The sequence below is a fragment of the Pygoscelis adeliae genome, unplaced genomic scaffold (genome assembly GCF_000699105.1).
Source record: "Pygoscelis adeliae isolate BGI_AS28 unplaced genomic scaffold, ASM69910v1 Scaffold171, whole genome shotgun sequence".
Taxonomy (NCBI): Eukaryota; Metazoa; Chordata; class Aves; order Sphenisciformes; family Spheniscidae; genus Pygoscelis; species Pygoscelis adeliae.
Window position 1 is genome coordinate 6,539,825 of NW_008824186.1, and position 25,016 is coordinate 6,564,840.

At 42.2% G+C, this 25,016-nt stretch overlaps 1 protein-coding gene across 1 annotated transcript in view; it reads right to left on the bottom strand.

The window, feature by feature from the left end:
* NELL1 (NEL-like 1 (chicken)) overlaps positions 1-22,401 on the bottom strand; it is a 299,349-nt gene extending 276,948 nt beyond the window's left edge. The window contains exons 1-3 of the mRNA XM_009334530.1: positions 22,393-22,401; positions 21,132-21,264; positions 78-228 (exon numbers count right to left, since the gene is read on the bottom strand). Coding sequence (XP_009332805.1) covers positions 78-228; positions 21,132-21,264; positions 22,393-22,401 — 293 coding nt within the window. The remainder of the gene's footprint in view (positions 1-77; positions 229-21,131; positions 21,265-22,392) is intronic.
* Positions 22,402-25,016: the final 2,615 nt, after the last annotated feature.

Sequence of the window (25,016 nt, forward strand, 5' to 3'; positions counted from 1 at the left end):
ACTGTCAAAATGGACCACTGAGCGCTCGGTATCTTTTATGTTGCTACTGCTACAAGACAGAAACAATTTCCTCTTACCTGTGCTCTAACTCTCGGATGGAAAGTATAACTCCTGAAGTCGATGCCTTCTGTTGTAGGGTGGCCAGAAACGTGAACTCACTTTTATTCCGGAAGAGCTGAATTAACTTCTCACTCACATGGGGCGCTGCATGGATTTCTCTTTCTGTATCTAAGAATTTTATTTAAAAAAGAAAAAAAAGAAGGAAACAACAGTCCAGTAAAAATGCTAACTCAGAAAGATTCAGATTACGTTTTTCATTTTCCCCATCAATATTTTTCATTTTTAAGAGTCATCTACCATGCTCCACCACTGCATTTGTTCCATGAAAAAACCCAAATGCCATCTCTGTCAGCATGCCCACTTGTCACTTTGACAAGTTCACAACTGGTCAGCTACGGATTTTCTGACAGAATTTTTAACGGGATGCGGAGCCATTTGTGTCTGCTGTGAGCAGATTAAGTTGCTGTAAATAAGGTGTGCTGCAGCCAGATAAATAGGCTCCTAAATTCTGAGAAATCTCAGGCACTGCCTCTCCCAACACAATTCACCAAGCTCCAATTTCAGTTTTTACCACTGACTCCGTTACCGCCTCTCCATCGCACATCAGAGAAAACCTGTCCTTACACTGTGTAAGGCAGAGATGTATTATTACTAATAATGCTATATGGCTGTGCTTCTGCCCGAGAAATAAATACAAGACACGCTCGCAAGCCACTATCGTTTCAGGGACTTCTCAGTTTAAACAAGCAAAGTGTGACAGCTCATACAATATTTATTAAAGTACAGTCTGACCAGGCAGATCCAGAAATATTTCAGTCTCGCTAATCCTGCTGATGTCCAAGCGGCAGCATGCCTTCTTATATTTGATCTTCTAAGATTCAAATGTGCTGTCTCCCACCACATTCATTTTTCTCTCATCCTTTTACTCGCAATATATCATCACTACGAAAGATGATTAACGACAAAAGGGAGAAACCACGGCATTTCACCTTCCCACCCCTTGCCATGTCTCTCATGCTGGGCCTTTGTCACACGTTTGCAAGACCTGTGCCACTTGCGGTTCCTGGATGTCACAACCAATTAGAAGCCCGGTGCGCTTCCTTTCGAAAGGTTTACTTTGAAGCCAGAAATGCCGGCACAAATTCTCAGCTGGTAGAAAACCATATACCTCTACTGAATCCTGAGAATCCGGCCCAGCATGAACGCCGTAACACACAAAGGAGTGTTGAGATTTACAATTCAGAATTTCACTGCGGGGGCAGGGGGGGGGGAACTTGTGTCATTAAATAAGGCTTTGCAGACAGAAAGAGGAGACTGGCTTGAAAAACGACCTGAAACTCAGAAATGCAACTACTGAGGGAATGCCATGGACTGAAACCAAACTCCATGGAAAAAGTATTCAGGCATGTTTTGTAATTGGGTGTCTCATTTTCTCCTGCGCAGCTTAAAGCCCTTCAAACGAGCCTACATGCTCAGAATCCGTAACACGCTTGCACTCTGAAAAGCTCACCTCTGAAAAGTACTGCAAATTAGACATCAAAAATCACTAGTCATCATTCAAAAAGCTTTGCCAGAGGCTCAAATTCACCTGATAAATAAATATAATGCCCGCTTTACAGCATCAAACTATTTGTCTGTCCAATGCCACTTATATCATAGCAGAGGATAAAGCTTTAAAGAACAGAAATCGTTTCCGCTGCCATCAGAAAGGGGAATGGAGGAATAAACAAGCCAGCACAGAAGACCAGATTTTGTCTTTACCTATAGGATTTCATTATCTGTATCATTATCTTCACCTAGCAGGTGTTATTACTGGTCATAAATACTATCCAGTTTCTTTAAAAAAAGCTGATGACACATAGACACAAAACTATGTGTCCCATACACCTGTAAGTTCTCCGATATTCAGTTTGCTATCTACACAGACAGATAATCCACTGGTACTAAGTTCCAAGGCACAAGTAAGACTCAGAGATAAAATGTCCAAGAGCTGACAGTTGAAGATAATTATCCTTGTTTTGAAGGTTAAGAACCTTACTATCTCACGAAAGTTGTTTTTTTTTTTCTTAAAGGTGTCACAATCGCCAGAAATAAAATACGACTTATCAAAGCTTTCAAAAATTCTTTCACATGAAAGCATAGGCAGTGCTGTCAGGGGAACATGTATGTCAGAACTTCAGTCAAGCCCTGCAAAGTCCAACACTTTCTCATTATAGGGGGACCCAGATATAAAGCCACAGCCTGCCACCTATCCACCAAGTTTTATGCAAAAACATAGGATTCTTTAGTTGGAATCATACATGAATAATCAATGCGCTTACTCCAGTTAGAAACATAATTTGAAATACTGTGTTCTACTCTACCACCTCTTCAGAGTCATGAACACAGCAAAAACACACGCAACACCTTATATTCATTCTCTGTTGATTAAAATCAATATATGTCATAGGTAACGGAATTATGAAATTCCAGAATCTTGGGTTCAAACTACTAGGTAACAAACAGTATTTACGTACTGCTTTGCAACACACATACAATTTATACAAAGGAAGTTCTATAACTAGGCTTTTCAAAATTAACACACGTCTAAGTATGGTGCCATTTCTTTGGAGTAGGTCTACTCATTAGAAGGCTGAGGAGGTACCAGTGCCTAGAAACACCCCCTACCACTAGACAACTGAAAACGTACTTGCAGATACAGAAATGTCTACAGAAACACTGTTCTTCATAACTCAACCTCAGTAACTACAACAAGGGGAGTTTCCCAGCCATTCCGTGGCAAGATGGCAAATGCGACCCGATAGCCTGCGACTGGACTGGCAAGCTGAGGAGCCCACCGAGGCTTGCGAGGATCCAGGGGGCACGCAACCTGGCATTACGGCGATGATAAACCTGTCGGGGTGCTGAGCGCAGCCTGGGTCTCGTAACCTGGGGCCCGAATGCTGGGAAGCAGCCGCGTGAGGCCTCGCCGAGGGCTTGACCCAGCTGGCACTGCATCACCCCAGTTGCCGTGCCCCATGGGACAGCGCCCCTGCACCTCTCTGGCAGTGCCCTTCCTCATGCCGCGCCATCGCCGGGTACGTCATCTGTTTGCATTTTGCTCGATTTCTGCAGGAAGTACCACACAAATGAGCTGGGAGTAAGATCCATTTAGAGTAAGAGCTTTCTATTTTCAGGTTGGTTTTCACACTTCAAAAAAAAGAAAAATTGAGAATACATACGCCCCCTCACCACAGGTGCCTGAAAGGGAAAATACTTTTTATGCTCTCTATAAAAATAACTGTCTGCTCGTAATGAAATGTCGTATTTCCTACATAATATAGAACAATATAGGTTTATACAGTAATCTTCAGTGAAACATCGCTTCATGCTTGAATGATAATGCAATCTCAGCAAAATAAATAAATAAACAAACATAGATACGACTTTCACATGCCCTTCTATGTGATTATATTTTCTTAATTTGAAATACTGACTGTCTGGAGGGGTTTTTTTAAACACACCAGAGCATTTCTAAAATAAAACAAGCAAAAAAAGCCAAGCATACACAGTTATTTGAAAGCACAACAGATACAAACCATCTCAGAGCATCAAGTAAAGGCAACTTTCTACCCTCAGCAAAACAGACCAGCAGAAGACACATCTGTGTCAGAGAGACAGCGTATTTGTTGCTTGACTTTAATTCCTTTTTTTTTTTTAAGCAACAGGTCCAAGGAAGAAGTGCCAAACACAGAGCAATGGTGCAGTTTGCCAGGACAGCCAAACCCATTTAGCCCCTGCCATCCCACATTTCCCTGGCCGGCACCATCTCCCCCATTCCCAGGGACACCACCTTGCCTTCTCCTGGCTGCTTTGTCCCGCGTGAGCCCATTCAGCCCCCGGAGCAGCACAGCCCCACCAGGCCAAAAGGAGCTTTGAGAGGAACCGGCACCCAGAGCTACAACTTACGCAGGGGCTCAGCAGCTGCAGCACGACTCTGGCCGAGCTCTGCAGAGGAAGACCACAGTACCCTGCTTAGCTGCAGCAAGCTCTTACACGCTCAGCCACCTCGATGAATCTTACCTGCAACTGCAATTACTCACAATACTCATTTCCAGCACCTTCAAAATAAGTCTCAAATTCTTATTTTAGCATGGGTTTGTTTTCATTTCATAAGACTGGTCCAGATGACAAGTAATGCCGCACTGGGGCCAATGACATCAGGGCAAGCTTTACCTTGTACGTGTGAAATGTACAGGTATTTCGGTACACACTATCCCTACATGACAAATGGAATTAAGAAGGTACAGTAACTCAGGATTAGGATCAGTCCTTACAAACAGGTTTAACTTGAGGTTAAACCACAACACTGATTTAGGCCCTCAAGTCACGTCTTCCTGCGTGGATCCACTGCTCTACGCATCACCAGCTTTGGCAACTAAAAATTAAAACTCAGGCTTTTGCCACTTGTAGCCCAGAACGTGTAGAAGGCCCCAAAGAAGAGAAAAGGAGAAGTTGGCTTCAGCTTCATTAGAAACAGTGTAAGAAAATTATCACCACACAGAAGCAGACAAAATGAGTCAGAGAAATAAAAGAATAGTGCTAGGAAAGCAGGCAAAGTTCTTGCCAAACTTACTTTGATGACAGTGTCAACAATCCATCGTAGAAAGGAAAGTACATGACTATTTGGGCTGGAATGAAAAACGTGCACCAGTTCTTACAAGATGAATCCCAATCCATCTGTGAAATCCTTTTTCTTTAATAGATGCTTCCATTAAAGAGAAATATTAAAATTCAGTTCTAAACCAACTCGTGTTTTCTGAAGCAACAGATATGTTTCATCATTCACAAGCCTCCTTGAATACATTTTCCTTTTACTTCCTTACTTTGGTAGGAAACATACTGCAGAACACATTGCTTTATTGGTACCTTCAATCATTTTAAAGCTATTTGTTTCAACGTGCTTCCAGGAGAACCTTTGCACCGTCACTCTGGACAAGCAAGTAGAAATTAACCCTGCAACAACGGAGAATCTGGATTTCAGCTACAGCAATTAAAGAATCGAATATCACAGCATATTGGCTTTTAGCTTGCTATGGGCAAAAATCCAATAAAACTGAAATGCCTATTAAAAAAAAAAATCAGTGCCCCTTTTTTTTTTTAAGTCATCAGCTTCCCAAAAATGAAACCAAGAGTAGGAGGACTCAAAACTAGCAACTCTCAGTGTAGACAGTTTCTAAAAGTTGCTCAGGATGAAAACACACAACAGCATGACAAAACCCTTCTTGCTCATTGAAGGCAGGTGCTTCATCAAAGCCTCTGAGTCCAAGTGGGATCCAGTGCACAGACTTGTTTCTCCACGCTGGTCCCACAAATCATCTTTTGAAGAACTGGTCAAAAGAAAAAAAACAAACACACACAACCACCCAAAACACTACTGGTGATAAGCGCCCACCCCTTCCCCGCTCCTCTAAAACCATTCCTCAGTCCACACAAGTCACAAACAGATCCAAAAGTTCATGGAAGCATGCTAACACCAACCATGGGGATCTTCTCCAGAAAGAAGTCAAGCAGGGAAACACTTCAGGTAGTTGGCCCTGTCCACCTAGCAAGGGCAAAATGTAGTTATCTGCAGATAGTGCCGATTTTTTTATTTTAAGCTGTGGGGAGAAAACTCACACCAATTTCTCCTTACATGCAAACAAAACCAAAAAGACTTTGCAATATGCTCCTGCCACAGGAACAGGCACAGAGCCACGTATATCCCTCAGAGCGCTTCGGGTGGTCAATTTGGCTATCAGCTCTAAGGCTCAAGACAGCCCACACCGCACTGCAGAGACCCACCAGCCAAGTAGCAGCATACCTAGACATCATCTAAGCACAGACCCAAATTCATCCACCGTGCCTTGTCACTCGCCTACACTGTTTCCAAGCCAGGCTAAAGCATGGGGTTTAGCAAGTTGTGGGGTACTGCCAAGGGAAAATAAATACAAGCTTACATTAAGGTCCTGAGCAGACACCATGCTGCTCTCGGGGGCCCCCTGCACCGGCACAGTGGGGGCCAGCACCGCCTGTCCCACCTGCCAGCGACCCAGAGAAAGGGATGAAAATGCCTCGCCCTTCTCTTGAAAACTATGCTACCAGGGAGGACTAAGGAAAGTGCGATGTTTTCTCATGTGTACATCTCTGTTTCTAGGTATTCTCACCAGTGCGAAAAGACATTGCAAATGCTTTTGCCTTGCTAGCCCCGCCCAGAGTCAGTAATAAACAGTATGAAATCCCATTCAACAGCACAGCTTTCTAAATTATTATTATTCATTATAAATCACTTTTTACATGTTGCTTCAAACACTGTTTCTCAAGAATAAGATCCATCTGCAGTGAAATGCTTGGTGATTTTAATATGCAAACCTCCTACAGAGATGATGTCTCATTTTAATTATTGTTTCGGTTTAATGGGTTTTCATTAAATTAGAGGATGGAGCAATTACCAGGGTGAATAGCTAATGTTACAAAGGTAAGTTCCCATGACTATACAGCAAAAGCAGTTCTGCTAGAGAGGGTGGAAAAATAGTATAATTCAACGTAAACTCTCCTTTTGCATGATGCAAAACAACCCTGACAATAAGGGCTCATATATTGCTGTCATTTTGATGTACATGTTTGTGAACTGGTTTACGACTAGGTCTCTCCTAACAAAATTAATCTAACATTTAAAATTATATATAGATTTCATTCCTTTCAGGAAGCTATTGCAAACCCAATCCTAAAACTCCAGATGCCGGGGACAGCAGAATTTTGAGTCACTGAAGAAATCAAACAGAGACTACTTATCAAATCACAGTTTCTCCCCAACCAATAATTTAGTTGATTTAGTGGGTTAATGTCGGACTCTGCACTTCTTGAAAATTGGCCCGACTTGAGCACTAGCTAGAATGACCACACTCACGTTAAGTAAGTAGTTGTCAGAGCATCTAAGTCCTTTGTTTGCTTTATCAGCATTTCAAACTGAACCATGGAAATTGAGTACTCTGGAACAAACAGAGCAGCAGATATTGCACAAGACTTGGAAATGAATACATGCCAAGAGAGAAGGCAGCCACCTACATTTCTCAAGCCCCAGTCAGTGAAAGGTCCCCTAGGTGACAGAGAAAGCACAGCGGCAGAAAGCTGTAGCAAAGCCTACATTGAGAGACTGCCCCTTTTTCGCTGCATATGGATTTCCTATCTCCAAGGCCCTTCCTTGTCTTTTCCACCCAAATGGACAGAACGACCAAGGAAAGCGCTGGAGTCATCTCTCCAGCAGCAGAAGGATGAGCGGCAGACCTGGGCACACGTATAGCGCAGCGACTGACGCCGTCTTCAAACCATTTGGCCATTACGGAGCAAAATCAGAAAACTAGACTAAGCCAAATGGCTTTGCGAAAAGCTTCCCGCCAAGAAGAACGCTGCTCGCCTTGTTGAGCGCTACGTATCACCTGTTGTTACTCAGGCAGCCACTTTTCCTTGTTTAAAACATTTCAAGCGGCTACTGAGCTCAGACTCGCCTTCTCAAGTAGGCTCTGTTGTTTCCTCAAGAGACTCGTGCTGAAATCAAGACTATTTACAAATGGATGATCCCTTAAATTAAATGCTCACTAGAAATGCTCCAGAAGTTACACTACCGCTAAAAGCACATAATCTGCTCTTAAATCATGTGAGTTAATCAAATTACATGTGTTGTTAGTTAATTAGTTCCGGAGTCACTGATTATAACATCTTTTCCACTGTTTATCTTTATTAGTTAAGGTATCACTGTGACTATAAAGACTGCTATTTGCAAATTTGGAAAATAACAACAACATTTTAACAGAAAGAGCATGGACTACACTAGCAACACTGTCATGTTTGAACAGAGCCAGTGACAACGTATGCAACGTTGGGAAAAAGCAGTCATTGCTAAGAATCATTACCAATATGCTGTCCGTTTTGCAGAAGTACTGTCCACTTCAGGGATCTATTTTAGATTATGTTAAATGCTAATGTCACACAAAATAATGAGCCATCCAAAAGTACTGTTCCTGTTCTGGCTTCATGCAAAAGCAAGCTAAGCGATTTTTTCCTCCCCTTCTACAGAACATTTTCAGGTATGCTCAAAGTCACACACCCAAAAAATTAGAAATTACTTTTAAAAAATGATAACATATACTGAATTTGACAAAAGACGTTCTTCAGCTGCATTTGTTTAAAAGAAATTTAAGACGGTACCAGAAGGCGAGGAGCACCTAGAACCAAAAATCAGATACAGAAGCCGAGTTTTGCAAATAACTACTAACTCTAGTTTGGACTTATTTCCTCCCACCCCACTATAACCCTTAGTGTGTTTGTAATCTAGAAACAAAATTAAAATTTTTTCAACAGAGCATGGAGAGAGATTGATCCATTTGTATCTTTAAGCTATTATGTAATAATTCTGATTTCTCATTTAGCACTCTTCCTTCTTACAGATAATAATAAATGCTGCTCATACTTTATAGCAACAGTATTAAAAATAAATAGTAATATCAAGCAATTCTGAAGTGCTTTAGGACTCCTAAGTTGAACATGAATGTGTCAGATACAGTCAACAAGTAACCCATAACCTGGATTTTCAAAGAAATTTTAAGTACCAGATCCCACTGAAGCAGGAGAGAAGCTGAATGCCTAAACTATTTTGACTCTGTTGAAAATCCCAGTCTAACATCAGCAGAGCCACCCAGAAAGGAGAACTTGCCTCCCTGGTGAAAACCTGCATTCTTAAACGTGAAAAATCAAAATACCAGTTTTAAATAGTTCATTACCAGTTTCAGCAAAACAAACCTCTGACTCAGTTTCTTCACTTGCAGAGAGAGGTTACAATGCCTAACGCTACTTATGGCGGCTAACAGACCGACCTGCCTACACCTACACAAAGGTTTTAATCTCCAGTCCAGTAAAGCCTCTTGTCACATGAATAATCCAACTAAAGGCAATGAAATTATCCATAAAGTTCAAAGCAAGCACATGCTGAAGTGCTCTCTTGGTTCAAAAACTCCCAGTGATTTGAGACTCTAAATAGTTTTTTAATTACTTTTAAAGCATTTAGCTCATTTATTACTAAAATCTTATGGTTTTTCTTTATTCTCTATATACGATTTGTACAAGCATTAAACAAATGCGTTTCATGAACTAATTCTCCCTTCTGTTTTCTTTCCGTCAGAAAAATCACTTCCACGTTATTGCTAAAGCAAATTAAATCCTGGGCGTCTGTTTTATTTATTAACTGCATGATAATAACATGAGGCATAATACATTTGTCAAAGCCCTTCTCTACTGAAGTATAATTTCTGCTGTCAGCCTCTTTACGTTTATATTCAATATTCTAGTTGTCTTTGTTTCTTGGAGCACCCATAAGCACGCATTTATATATTCTCCCAAAATATGTATAAATTCTATTTGTGAAGTGTTCCACACCCCACCCCAACAAAGAATCATAAATACAGCTAACATACTTAGTCATTCTCCGCAAGTTTTATATGAATTATTTGAGAGATTTAAGAATTTTCAAAAATGTCACAATAATAACTGTTTTATCTTTTTACACCATAATTATGATTTGGAGCATTGCTTCTCTTATTTCACCCAAGCATACCACAACTCATGAATAAAATATGACAACTTTGATAGCATCCATTGCTGTGGGTTCATCCGTAACAGCAAACGTGCTTGGGGTACTAAGCGTTCCCTTTTGCTCCATAAGCCTTTGTTTCCGAAAATAAGCTTTTATTTAAATAGAACCGCCACATGTGTCCCCCTTTTTTGCATTTCTTGCCGATAGCAATAACACCAGCAATAATGTTTACTTTTTTTTTTTAATGACTACATTTTGAAACAATTAGGATGGCAGAAAGCTAGAAAGGCAGAATATCCCATCTGAAAGCTGGTACTTGCAAGACATGAAAAAACATTAAAAGCATTGCCAGCATCAGAGAACAAAAGGCTAACGCAGAGGACCATGACTTTTAAATGTGTGGGCAATACTCTTATAAAAAAGAAACTTAATTTTGTTCTGGCTTCACAATTAATTAGAATGAATTCAACCTAAACAACTTCGACCATTTCCCTAATAAGATTACTGTACCTAATACTGCACAGCATCCTCCTACCAGAACTTGTCAGTAGATTCCCTTAAAAGGAAGACTCAAGTTTAAGTGCAGTGCGTGAGGTTTCCAAATCATTGGCATTTACCAAATTACTCTACAAATATCGTGTTTTAAGGCTGTGCTACTTCATTTTCCAAACAGCACGATGAACATCCATAGAGACCTCTACAGACCAAGAAAAATCATGACACACACACACACACACACACACACACACACACACAAACCCCACTCTCCTCCCACCCCCACTCTCCTCCCACACATCTTGGCTTTGCTATTTTCCCCAGTCCCCAAGAATTGGCTTTAAAATTTCAACATTGTTATGCACAATGAGCCAAAGTGGAGAGAGAGGAGCAGAAGCAGGTCTGTATGCTATCTGTAGATAGTCTTTCGTCATAGAAGCAATCAGTATGTAACCTCCAAGATCCAGTTTTATACATGTTGCGCTCTCAGAGCATCTTTGTGCCTTCCAGTTTACAAAAGATAAAAAAAATGAAAAGAAAGAAAAGAAAAAGAAAAGAAGGGGCGACACGACACAGAACTAAGCTTCACAACACAAACTTGTCTGCTGCAGGAGGTGTCTGTTCCCCCGATGCCAAATGGGAAGCTCACAGCTTCACAGGGAGGAGTCACCTGTATGTGCAAGGGGAGGACAGACTCGGTAAAATAATCCGTGCAGCTGCAGTGATCCTATACTATTTTTTCCTATTTATAGCACAGAGGACCAATGGGAAACTCAGCTGTAACGATGTAAGAAATGTTATCACACAAGGAGGGAGGATGGGGGACAGACTGTAATGAGAGATTTTTAGGAAGCCAAAACACCAGTGCTCAGCTATAGCATTTATTGCTCCAAAATAGTGATTCACAGATCCCTGTTGTCAGAATTATAGAACCAACTTTGCTCTTTTAGCAGGTATGCAACCTACATAACTACTGATTTAGATGAACGTTTTAGTGGACATCAGGTGACACAAACAATTTTTGGTCCATTCTATCAAAAAAAAAAGTCTAATGTTCTACATTTTGTATCATTGAATAGGACACAAAAGGCAAGGCAATCACATAATATAATGCCATAAACCAGCACAGTATGACTTGATTACTTCACACCATTTATGTGGCAAAAATGAAAAATAAGAGGAAAAAATGTCCCCCTCCTGTCATTTATACACCCACACTGCAGGTGGCAAGATTAATCTAGAATTTGGCATGGAAGAAGTAGGTTGAGGCCTCAGGTAGCATCTAATTTTTATTCTTGATAGGTAGTTCAAGACAGCAGGGTTTTTCACCACAGGAAATGGTCCATGCCTGGCTCCTGCATTAGGTCTGATTATATCTGCCTTTGTGTACTTTTTAAAGGTACAAAATCTTAAAAAAAAAATTTAAAAAATCATTGTATGTGTTTAAATATGTGTGAGAGTAATTTCAAATAACACCACTTCTTTTTAGGCAAAAGATACAGCTCTGTTTAGAAGTAATTTAATCAAGTATGATGAGTGTAAATATTCTTATCAAATGGATATTAACACATTTCTTCTAAAATTGTTTAGAAAATTAAGAAATCCCTCTTGGGGTCAAAACCAACTATAATGGGCCACTTTGCTTCATTGCCTACAGTGAGAACCCAATTCTTCAGTGCTTGCTTTTCCCTCCCTCTGTATTTCAAGCAGTTTTAACTCGGCAGTGCCAATTAATGCTCCAATTCTGCTCTCTTTTACCCCAGCATCAGTGCAGGTCCAGGCTGCTGGATAATCAGGTGCAGGGACCTGCCCTGAACTCAGGCAGGATTCTCCACCCAGGGATACTCAGCGCTGCGCAGGGAGTCGCCTCGAGGCAGCACAACTCAGGTTGCGTTGTGCTGCCTCGAACGTGAACGACTCCGCTTCACCTCAACTTCCCAGGGCTCTGAATAGCACGTGTCCTGTTTGATAAGATGTTATAGAGTGATATTCTTACTCCAGTTTAATACACATTTACAAAACAAGTAGTTAATAAAACCTGATTACGTGCAGCATGGTATGACTTAAGAGTATCAGTTTGCCAAAGTCCTTTGCAGGAAAAAGACAATTTTTGTTGTATTTCTGTTCTGATGAAGATATAAAAAACTCAAACTGTTATTCTTACTTTTATCTAAATTGATTTACTTCCATTGTAAGGACCTAGATGCTCATGCGGTGTGGCAGCATGCAACACTTACTAGCAGTATCAGAAACTAATTTCTGCATCCCCCTCTGCCCACCGAAGAGCAGAGACCTTTTATTTTCTTTCTGCTATCTTCATTACAGGACTATGTCAAGAGGTTGCCATAAGCATTCGAGGCTTTCTGTAGCATACTACAGAAATACTGAAGTGCTTATCCCACTTCCCCTCTGTATCTACCACCGTGGCAACGAAGATAGACAAGTAGCACAATTATTGTCTCCCAGGAAAGCAAAAATAACTGCCAAGGACAGAGGCAATGTGTGCTCAGAATTCTTTCTTAATCGTTACAGACATGATGGGAAACCCAAAAAATGTCAACTAACAGAAGGCAGCATGACAACATTCAGGATGGGAAAAAAAAAAAAAAGAAAAGAAAAGTAGAAATTGGTCACTGTCGTTTGAAACAAGAGGATGTGGAACGAGAAACTCTGCAAGGATTTACAAGTTATACCTTCGTATCAATCTGCTGGATAAATTTTACTCCTAGACAGGTTTCTAACATAATTCAAACATTACACAAGAGTGGAAACAGCCAACACTGGATGGGTATATACAAATATTTTAAAAACCACTTCTGGGAACTGACAAAGTTAACAATAGTTTATGTATTTTCAAAGCCTCAAAGCATTGTTCGATAATTATGTCTCAAGTGATCTTTAATTTCCTCCATCAAAGATGATTCATCTCACTCACCCCCTCCTAGCTCATTGTATTCCAACTACAGATCATTTCTCTCTTCTGAAAATGGTCAGTTTGCAAAGGAAAAAAACCACTTTGCCTAATGATTTCATTGCAAAAAAAAAAAATTACATTGTGTATACAGAACACATTAAAACATTAGCTATGTTAAAAAAACAAATATAAATGAGAAGTTAGTCAGATGTTAGGGTTAAAGCCTCGCAGGCAATCCTTGCTCAACCCTCCAGGGATGTGCACTCCAACACCGTTCTTAATTACAGGATCACACACCACTTTCCAGAGGGCCCCTGCCTCAGTCAGTGCACAAAGTAAAGAACAAAGAGCAAAAAATATTTAACAAACAAGGATCTGAAGTTTTGCTTTATTTTTATTGTTCAAGGCTCACCTTCAACAGTAAATCTACCATATTCAAATCCTTCTCTGAAGACAGAGCAGACCATGACCAAGTTAATTATTCCAGCACAGTATCCGAGACCTCTACAAATATTAATTAATTCTTTTCACACCACTGTTGTTAGAGGAAAGGGCATCAGTACCTCAACTTTACAGGTGAACAACCAAAGCACAGCAAAATTAAGGTTCTAAATCACTAATAAAAAAACAACATTATCCAAGTTGTATCCTCCAAAAACGTTTAAATATTGGCACATATCACAGGTACTTTACAGCACTATCAAATCTGAACTTTCAGTGCTTTTCCCTATTACGCTGCCTTAATGCCGCCTCTACCGTCAGCAAACCTTTACCCGGTCCTACCCACCTACTCTAAGAGTCCTCAGGTTTCCCATCCGGGCCCGAGCCCCTCGCCTCCCTCTCCGGGCTGCTTCTCCCAGCTGCTGTCCACGGCTCCCCTTACCGTGCCCCTCATCCCTGCACCTCACTTCCTCCCCCTCAAGCCAGAGTCCTTCTGTCATCCTTGTCACAGCTCCCCTGCCCGGCCATCACCCGCTCCCTTCTTGGCCTCCAGCTCCTCACCACCGCTGTTTCTCTCCTCTCCCCTCCACCTCCCCGTCTGAGGCCCAGTTTCCTGGCCCTGCCTGTCACAGTTAATCTCATCTGACCGCTTCTCACCGCCCACTGCCCAGCACCAGCCTGTATCACTCCCTGGCTCTCAGGGGAGCCCGTCCATCCCAACTATATTATTGTCACTTTATATACCCAGTCCTCACCCCTAAATTTCCAGCTTTATTTCCCTCTCCTCTCCAGCTTCCACAGAGGTCTGGGAAGGAAGGGGGGAAAGCAGGAGAAGCACCCGAGATCCCAAAAAGAGATCAAGACCTTGCTCTCTGTCCTGCTGATGGACAGAAGCCCAGAAACTGTCCCGGCTAAAGAAGTCAGACTTTCCTCCACCCTCGTGGGTGCAGCCAGCCCAGCTGTTTTTAATCTTATTTTAACTCTTATTTTAGCAGTGCTTTAAAAAGCAGCTTTGACAAAGGGCTGAAAGCACTGAGGGAACTCTCTGGCAACTCTAGGATGGCGGGCAGCTGCCACAGTTCCCACGGGCCAGGCTGGAGCTCATAAAAGCAGGTGGACATCCCAAGGGATGAGTGCAGAGGGCGGGTGAGGATCCTGCTCTCCTGAGGGATGGCCTGGGCCCTATTTCTCACCACCCCACAAACCTCCATCATGGAGGAAGTCACATGCTGGCCTGGTCACCTCCATCTCCACACAGCCACAGGTCGCGAGCAGAGGTGCCCATCGCTGCCTTCAGAGCCAGTGAGCCCTGAAAGCGCGTCGGCTTCGAGTAAACCATCAATTCTGCTGTCCCCTAGTGAGAGGAGGATCTCAGAAGGGAGATCTCAGCAGAAAGAGGAGGGAAACGGTCAAAATTTAGCACCGAGGAAGCAGCAACACCAGAAATGTTACCACATGATCGGGGCGAGAGGCTGACCCACACCTCAGATATATATCCTATTTTCACTTACACATAACAAAGGCTTTTTATTTGACGGCAGCTACCCTTCCCTCCTGAGGTCCCAGGAACCTGGGTCAGGCACCCCACAGGCAACAAAGGGTAAAACCCCAAATTCACCCCGCCCCTGTGGAAACCAGTGCAGACCTGCACAACGGGGTGCATAACAACGCAAGGGTCATCATCTGCTTTGCCAACCGCACCTAAGTGCGCGGAGGAGCGGGACGCCGGCAGCCCAGGGAGATATGCCCAGAGGCTCTGCATCGCTGCTGCCCCGAAACCTCCCAGCATCCCAGCAAGACGGGCTATTCAGATACAACCAGGCATGGAAAAGGTACTAGAGCTACTCTCTTTTACAACTGAAGGCAGCACAAAGATTTTGAGCCACCCATGTTGTGCCTTCCTAATTTTTCTGCTACCATAAGATTTCTGCTCTGTAAAAACAATACTGCTTATACTTAGTATTTGCTACAAACATACAAGGAGAGATCACACAGAAAGTAATGACTCTCGTTGCATTATCTCATGTAAAGAGGGACCAACACCCTGAATTCCAAAATTAAAGTTTATCTCTCCTACTCGCTTGCAGACTTCCCTGCCATCCACCCCAGGAAAAGTAATTGCAAGTTTCCTCCTCGAGTCGTTATCTGCTGCTTCTCATTCAGTCCCTGGCTCTTTTCTGAGCTCTGCAGCTCGCACACCTTGCACGTTATGCTAGCATAACTGAGCTTTAACACTTGAAGTGGATTAAAACCTAGGCCATAGCACACAGGTCACTGAGACTCGGGAGAGAAAACGTTCAGACACAGATGAACGAAGGCAGCAGCCTATTCACACAGCCTTTGAATTTACTGAGCGCACCTCAGTGCTCAGCTACTGCCCCACACACATAGCCAGGGCATAACAAGTGTCTCCTGAAGACTGTCCTAGCAGAAGCAGAGCTAACGTTCCTGATACAAAGGGTATGTGCCCACTCCTGATGACAAGATCAACTTATGCAGTTTTCCTTATCCACCAATCTCAAAGCGTAGCAAAGCTGGCTAGCAGTCAAACCCCTGCAACCGGCACCGCAAAAGCTGACTTTTAGGACTCTGACTCCTAGAGCGGGGTCTGGAAACACTTCTACTCTCTAAGCGAGGAATTAGCAAGTCAAGGAGGAAGGTGTCTTAAAAAAAAAAATATCAGGATCCATAACACACTGAGAGGAAACATGGACAGAGAGGGTTGTACTGCATCTGGAAGCTCAAGCGAGTCTGCTGGGAGGCACCTCTACCCCCCTTGGGCTGCAGCTTTGGCCTGAAGCAGGACGGCCCTTTTGTTTCAGGAACTCAACAAGATTCAAAAAAAAAAGCGTTGCCTTTCTCTGTGCTTTAAGATACTTGTTGTTCTTTCACCTTTCCTACTGGAGCCATGACTGTACCAAAAAGAACTCGGCAGTCACCAGTACAACGTGGGAAGAAGGAGCATGTCTGAACTCTGCTGCAGGAGCTGCGGGCCAGGTGTTTCTCTTATAAATCCAGTGGTTGTTTAATACAAGTAAAGAAACGGTCAAGGAAGAAAGGACTACATACAGCTAGACTTTTAACGGTACTTGGTGGTTTATTTTACTGAGTGCTATACATAGTATACATAGTAAAAAGACCGTTCCTAATGTAAAGACTAAGTTGAAAAATACTGCCAGATTGCTACGAAAGGAAACAGCAAAGCCTTAATAAACTTCTTGGGGGAAGTGCTTTATAAGTAAAGGCTTTAAGCCTCTGTTAGTTCAAAAGAGATGTTGCGAGAAGAAGAATTAAAAAGAAATGGGCATAGATGACAGGTTGTAAAAGGAATAAAATTTTACTTCCCCAACGAGAACTGAGCACAGAACAGAAGTCAGACTGGTTAAGGTAATCACATAATGTAACAGCTAGGCTAAAAATTGGGCTCAGTCTACCTAGAAACAGGACAACCAGTTAAGCACCTCCTCTTGCCTTATTTGTAATTAGAGCCCTTCTCTGCCACTGAACTCAAGATCCTGCCGGGTTTCCACCTACAGGGTCAAAACAAGCCCTGCTTCCCTGCTACCTGAAACATAGAACGGGACTGAGCCCCACTAAGTGAGCCATGGCTCAGTGTTTCTCAACGTACTAAAATTTATACTATAATCCTGTTCTAGGAATTTCAGTATCGTTTTGTCATGATTGTAAGATACTATTTACAGATGTCTTTCACTCCATGTTTGTAAGATGTTATTGTAACGCATTAGGTGGATGATTAATACTTTCAATACATTTCTTTGAGGTAGATTTCCCACCCACCCCCAGAACTGTTTCCTTGAATTCTTTGGACTCCTGGTTGGAAGCGACGAGATGTGGGGTCACACACCAGGTTCTTGGGTGCCCCGTTCCTCAAGAGCACTCCAGTCAAGAATCTCCACTCGCCCTCCTTTCTCCCTTCGTGGTAGAACAGCCCACCTGGACACAAAGACTTTTTTCCGCACTCTTGTTTGTATAAATAAATAAAAGATAAATAATTAAGACACCATAATGTTGGGAATACTAGGACTCAGACTGTTTGCAGAATTGCATTAAGAGTTAGATATCCACATTTAGTCTAATTCACACTGTCAGCACGTACACTGCTTTTTGGATTCCCTCATCCCCATTTCACAGAGAATGGAACTGTAACACACAAATAATGGAACTGATCAATCAAAAATCCAGCTGAAATACTCTAATAATCGAAGTCCATGCCCAACAGGACCACTCAGATGACTACATTTAATTATAGGTTTCTATGCTTTTCTGAAATAGAAACAGATTTGCTTGCCCAAAGGCAACCCACATCTCTCAATTGCCACTTTGGTTCTATCATGCTGTCACACAATTTGCAACAGAGCTGAATTTGTTTCTTTGCCTGTAAAGCTGCTTCACATGGAAATCCGAGTTTCAGCTGTTACTACCAATATTATTATAAAATCAGAATACTCCACTGGCTTTGCTGAGGTTGTCTTGGACTGAAATCGCTAACTCTCCAGGCAAAAGAGTCCTCCTACATTTTCTCTAGGATAAATCAAATCATGACATCACTCCCCAGAAACGTTGTAACAAACAGTATGTCACTGTAAGAGAGCTAACACCGCTGATCAAAAAAATCTAATTAAATATAATAGTTTCTTTTTCTTTTGCGCATGTCTTCCCATCACCCCCCTTCTTCATTTCTTCTTTTTGCCTCTAAATGCAACTGAAAGAATGCCCAAAACTTTTAAAGCTTTCCTTTTCAAAGAGTTTAATTCACAGAAAAAGAATCTTGCTTAGGAGAACAACCCGTATTTTCACTACAGCTGTACACATAACTGTCTGGGTTGGGGAAAAATTACCATTTCTCTACCTCAAAGATGTAGACTTCCAGGGACACACAAAGGAGCACTCTCAGTTTGAACAGCTCTAGTAAAGCCATTTTAGGAAATACATTTTACAAGACAGAAAATGATCCGCGGGGAACCTTTGTGTAAGCTCAGAGCCCAGTTACATTGCTGTAAAGACACTGCCAAAGGTGGCGGGCAAAACTGTCCCTATGAAAACCGCACGCCGAAGAACTCGCAAACTCTTCTCATTTCCTCAACTAGGGAATCCTCAGCGGTGAAAGCCTACGAGTGAAGAGGTCTTCTAATGCGGCTTCACATTCAGCAGTCAGCCTGCCGGGTGAAGCAGGTCCTGCCCTGCCCAAAGCCCCAGAGGCAACGCTGGAGCAGCGTGGCGCAGCGAGGCACACCATCCATTAACTACTCACATGCGGTAAGAACTAATCAAAGCAAAGCTTGGCTGGAAGGACCACATCCTGGAGACTAGAATAGCTGGTCCAAGAGGACACTAATTTTGAAACTAAACACTGCCTTCCAGTCTTTTCTCTCCTCTGGGAATGTCATGTTGGCTGGGGTTTTTTTGTGAATCTCTGTGGGGAAAAAGTATTACTTCTAACTTAGACATAGCAGTTGCCCATACATTGCCCTGAGTTCTGTATCGGTTTGACTGTATGGCAAGATAAAAATCAAAGCTATCTCGTGGTTCCAGCCAAAGGACCTGGCGCACAGCCAAACTGTAGCTGTAAAGTAAGCCACCTCTGTTAGCAAAAGGGAATTCATACAGCTGCCGACATACTGCTGACATTTAACAAATAACAGATAGGAACAAGAAGGGAAACAGCCAATGGAGCGGCCTCGGACTTCAATCCTGTCTGACAGCAGCAGCAAAAGACCCCTCGCAGACCTCTCTCAGGATGGAGTAATAGACCAAACATCTTCAGTCTTCTCCCAGCCCAAGGGCTGATGAGCTTTACTGAAGAGAATAATTTTCCTGAGCCATCTTCCGAGAAGTTTTATACTAGAGGTGATATCCAAGCACAGGGCTATTCCTCTGTGCATTAGCAAGAAGAATTTCATTGTGGGAATTAAAAAAGCTTTATTTACCTAACTACAGATTTCAAACTGTTTATTCACTTCATACAGTGAATTTTTGTTCATTGCTTCCCCTGAACATCTATCTTCCAATTTATCTGCTCATGTGACTTTTACAAACTCTACCTTTTTTACACTAGTCTTTAAGTTTGTAAACTACAGGTGGGGTCCTCCAAGGCAAAAATAACTGAATATCCATAACATCTTCACCATTAGCCTTTCAAAGCTATTTTCAGTACCAATGGTTTCAATTGGTGTCCCGAAAAACACATCTCAGTCTTCTTCCCTGCAGCTCTGACCACCAGTCTGTGAAAACTCACCACGACAGTTTGTCAGCGTGGCTGCGATTAGCTGCATGGAACAGCAATTGGAAACACTGAAATATTTTAAGTTAGTTAGGCCATTGCAGTCCTCAGAGGAATGACTGTACTTTAACATTGTTTATGACTGTACTTTAATATTGTTTGTCCATAATACACAACCCTGGAGTGAGGGTGTTGGAAAAAAAACAATTGATATCTTGGAAATGAATAAATTAACGCTCTTATTCTGGACATTAATCCAGGAATCAGCGAAAATTGTGCTACTCTTTGTATCATAAAAGATTGGAAATATGAGTAACAAATTCTGAGAAGGTCTCCAGAAGTCTCTCTGCTCTGGCTCCTAAACTGGCCTTGGCCAGGTAAAGAACGAACCAAGATTATAGACCCACTTCTTTTATTACTTACGATAAAGTCGGTTAGCATTGCAGATCCAGAACTAAAGTTAAACGAGGTCATAATCATTTGCCTCTAAAAACAGCTACAGAGGACAGATATCAAAAAGTGAGACACTAACGTGCACACTTCAACACCGAGTAAAGAAAAAACAAACACAGGAAGCCTCCACAATAAAAACGTGCCCAACTGTGCTTTAAGGTGCATGTTCATCTCAACTGATACAAACATCTTTCTCGCCTAATAAGCATATTGTAGCAACTCAGTGCTTCCACCCCATGCGATGTTGTCTCTTAATCTGGACTTTATTTAAATCCATGGTAAAACTTGTTAATTCATCCAGAATTTCACTCACTAAAAATAAAAAAATAAAAAAAAAAACAAACCCACAACACTGTTTTCAAACACTTCACAAGCGTTATCTTAGAATACTGAATGAAAACAAATCACAATTCAAAGTGACTTACTCTGTGCTTGGTACTCAGCTTGGACAGTTAAATGCAATACTGTTCAATTTCCCCACTTCAACAGTTTTCACAAAGTTGATGAAAGACTTGCTACATGTTACTAATCAGTGTCAACACATTAAATGCTTGCTCATAGTTACATAGCTTCAGCTGTGCGTGTCTCTGCATGTGCAGGATCACAGAGAGAAAGTACACAAGAATACAACCGAGTCCATGCCTTGGAAGCACTTTGACATATTTAGTTAGAAATAAGTATTGGGGAGTGTTGAAAACCTACCCAAAAATACTTCCCTAAAGGTCTCTAACCTCAACTACCTGACACACACTAAAAGAAAAATGTCATATGTATTTCAGGAAAGTAACAAGGACTATTTCCAAAAAATAAAAATAAAAGAAAGCTACAGTTAAGGAAGACCTCCACTACAGGGAATCAGTTAGGCATCGAAGTTCTTATGAGCCCATGCAGACAGAAGTGAGATAAGATGTTTGTCTTACCTTGGAATAAAAATGCTTTGCTGGCATTGTGTAGTCCTGACACTTGTGTTACCCCAAGGGTTGTATTCACAAGATCCAGTTCTGTGATGATATCAATCTGTAAGTCAGGATCCATTCCAAATCCTACAGCTGTTGGAGGCGCAGAGAGAGAGAGGGTTAGATCAATTTTTATTTCAAATCAGGTAATGGAAAGAATGGAGAAGAATATCTCGTGCAGACATTTCTAGTACCTTCACAGACACTGTATACAGTAATTACTTATAAGACACTAACTCTGCTGCAGGAAAGAAAAGATACTCTTCTCCAATTCCTCCAGTTAAACGATTTCCTTTCCACAGATTTTACTACACACAAGTTAAAACATTCTACAACTGATACATTAATCCAGTATCTTCATAAGGCTAAAGAGTAATAAATAAATAAAAGCATAACCACCTATGCAAAAAGATGAAAGAGATTTGCAGCATTCATCTATTGGCCACACTATTTCCAGGGAGACTTGAGGACTGAAATTCCTCTCACGTTTCATACCTAGCTGCGACTAACAGATCAGGCCCCGTAGCTCACAGTCTAAACATAATCTATTTTCCCAACTAGAGAAAATGACCCTGGAGGAGACATGGTAGCAGGGCAAAGGACGCCATCCTGTAATCCAAGAGCCCTGGGTGACTCACAAAACTGTTTGATATTGCTTCGGAAGCGCACCTCCGTATTTCAGCACAGCCGGTGCCTGTAAAGCGTGCCAAAGCCTACCTGCAGATAGCAGACATTCATTTACCTGAACCAGCAGTAGCACCTTCTGGTCTGCAGGAGCACCTACTGGAGAAGCACAAATCTAAACCTAAAATTTAGAAATGGCTTATGCCCAGGAAAAGACTGGGCACCCCTTGAACCAGTAGGGACCTGATGGGATTGACAGAAAAGACACACGCTCATGCAGTTTGAACTTGCTGCGTTCAAAAGTTCAGGGCAACTTGATGGTTACGGCACACCAAGTTCATTAAACATATCTCCTTTTTCTAGGGATGGGAAGAGAGGCCCGCCTGACTGCGGCGTCTCTCTCAACACAGCAGTAAGTGTGGCACGAGATCTGTGCCTGAGACATAGGTCAAATATCTCGTGTGGGATCCAAGCGCTTTCCTAACGACATTTTTCACTAACACCATTAGTAACGGGAACAGGCTCCAAGAATGAAATCAGACACAGCCGACGTCAATGGTAAAAGTCCCACTGACTTCCATAGAGCAAGGACGTTAGCTGTAAAGCACATCCAGATTGATTTCCACTGAGTGGACTTCACGTTCAGGTCTAAATTGATTCATTTGTTATTCCAGGACTGCGCTTCTGGATCAGTTAAGCAGCAAATATTCTAGTTTGATTATTTGAAAGGCTCTAAGAAATTATTGAGGTGTACAGAACGAACAAGAAGTTACATATTCTACTCATAAATCATCTGTACCACAGCACTTTCTCCTTTCCGTTACTCAAGGATTAAAACTTGTTGGAATAATGTTTTGTGCTAATGCAAAGGATACTACTGCACAAGGGGCAGAGTAGCAAAAAAATATTGAAAAGACAGCTGTAGGAGGTCTCTAGCAACCTTACCCTACAAGGAAAATTAAGATCTAGTGGCATCTGGCAGAACTGAAGCTCCAAGAGTGCTGACATATCCAAAGTGAGTACATACACAGTGCTTTCGTAAGGATGTGGGGATAAGTACCTTTTTGTAGAAAATTAAAATTAGAGAATATGAACCTAGATAAACTTCTCCAAAGGTAAAAACTTCCCAGACAATCAGCAACATCATCAGGCTTTTAGTATTATCTTTGACTTCACCCACCCTAGACGCTCAGGCACTGAACAACCACAACCGACGCTGTGCACCAGGAACACCTTCCCCCTCTGGAAGAAACGCTGGCGTCAGAAACGCAGCCAGCCAGCTCTTCTGGTCCCAAACCACTCACACACAGTCAAGACGCTGCTGAAGAAATGTACCCATCCTGCTATAGCCAACATTTACCAGCAACTGCTTTCCTTTAGTGTACCTGCCTCTGATCAACAGGAGAGAGCTTATCGACCTAACGATTCCCAACCTACAGCAACTCTTCCAGTGCAAGGGCTGCAACCTACAAACTCCAGACACAAACGCATCTACAAATACAGGGAGCAGCCTTTCTGGGAAAAAAAAAGAAAAACACAAACGCAAAGATAGTTTTAGAAGAAAAACAGAAGGACTTATTGTTTCTTCTAAGGTTTTTATTCAGAAGAAAAGCAGCACGCTGTAAATTGTGTGAACTTACTAACAGGAAAGATAGTGTCTGCTGTCTCTGCCAAGAAGGGAGTATGCTGTTCCTCATTTGTAAGGGGTTAGATCTGTTCAGATCAGCAAAAAACTACTAATATGAAGGGAGATTGAGTAGGCACTAAAACTTGCTCAACGGAAAGGACAAACCACGTCCAGTAAGACAAATCTTGACCCCAGTAAAGTCAGTGAAAGCTCTGCCACAGACATCAACAGGGTGAGGACAGAAACCACATCTAGCAAGTACCGGCACTCCCATAAATCACCGTAGCTCCACTGCTCTATTAAAGCTGTTTATTCCAGCCTGAATACCCGAGGCTCAACAAGTACAGATCACTGTAGCTCCACAGGCTTCGATTTATGCCAGTGAAGGATCTTGTGTGACAACTTCAGTGTGCCCCCTTCCAGCTTTTAAAATGCTTTCAAAAACAGAGACTATTTCTAACGCCACAGCAACTACTTAGCAAAAGCATACGCTGCTTTAAATACCTAGTCCTTTTCCTGTGCTGGCTCTTCAAACTGCAGCAGGCACTCAAAAGCCTGGTTAATAATTAATAAACAACAAATCAGCAGCTTCAGTATGATAACCAAGTCTCCTTTCCCCCTGTGGTCTCCCACAGTCTATCAGAAAGATACCACAAGCATATCAACCGCACTTGCATCTAGTATTTTATGCTGCCTCTCTTCAGTGGAACAAGAAGCTGGAAATACCGTTTCTTTCTGAAGTAAAAATTAACCATCAACCCGTCTGCTCTCACGGGAGAGCTGTGCGGCGCTTGGGCCCGATCCTGACTGATGCCGCTTTCAATTCCTATTTAAAGTAATTGGGCCATTCCCCTTAAATCAGTGGCTTACACAAGCAAAACTCCAAATGATTCAGTCAGGTGGGCGGGAATAGAAATCATCTCAGGACTTGGTGGATTTGGCCCAACGTGAACTGAAGGCACTACACTAGATTAGAGGCTTAAGCTATATAATTATGAGTGATGTCACTAGGAAATCCCTAAAAGAAATTAATTCTGCCTTACAGCTCCGACAGCTTGTATTCTCTGCTTGCGCCTTTATCACCTACACCCAAGCACCAGCAATCATGCCACGCTCCATCCAGCTAATGTGCAGCCATGCAACGGATGCAGCACATTGATAATTTCCTCGACATGTGTAACGTGCTATTTGGGGACGGAAAAACTTTAAGTAAAAGCACACTCAACACAACCAAGTCACTTCCACGTACCCATGTGCAATCATTCAAACGGTAAAGAGAAGGCTCTAGGAGAGGGATTTTGCTCTTCCCTCTCAGCTTCAGCGGTAATTGTTGCACACAAAGAACTTTCCGAGTGGCTTCGCAATTCTAAGTAGTAGAGTTTGGGTCCTGCTGGCCATTTCAAACGTCCGTGTGCGCTACTGACGGTGACGCCACTGCGAAACGGACAGGCGGTATTTTCTTCCAACTATTTTTATGTCACACCTCTCGAGATCTGTCGCTTTTGGTGAGGCAATAATTACCGTAAGAAGAATTATAATTTTTAAACGTGGATTCCTTCGCACTTCTGGTAATTCTGACAGCTACAAGCACCATCAAG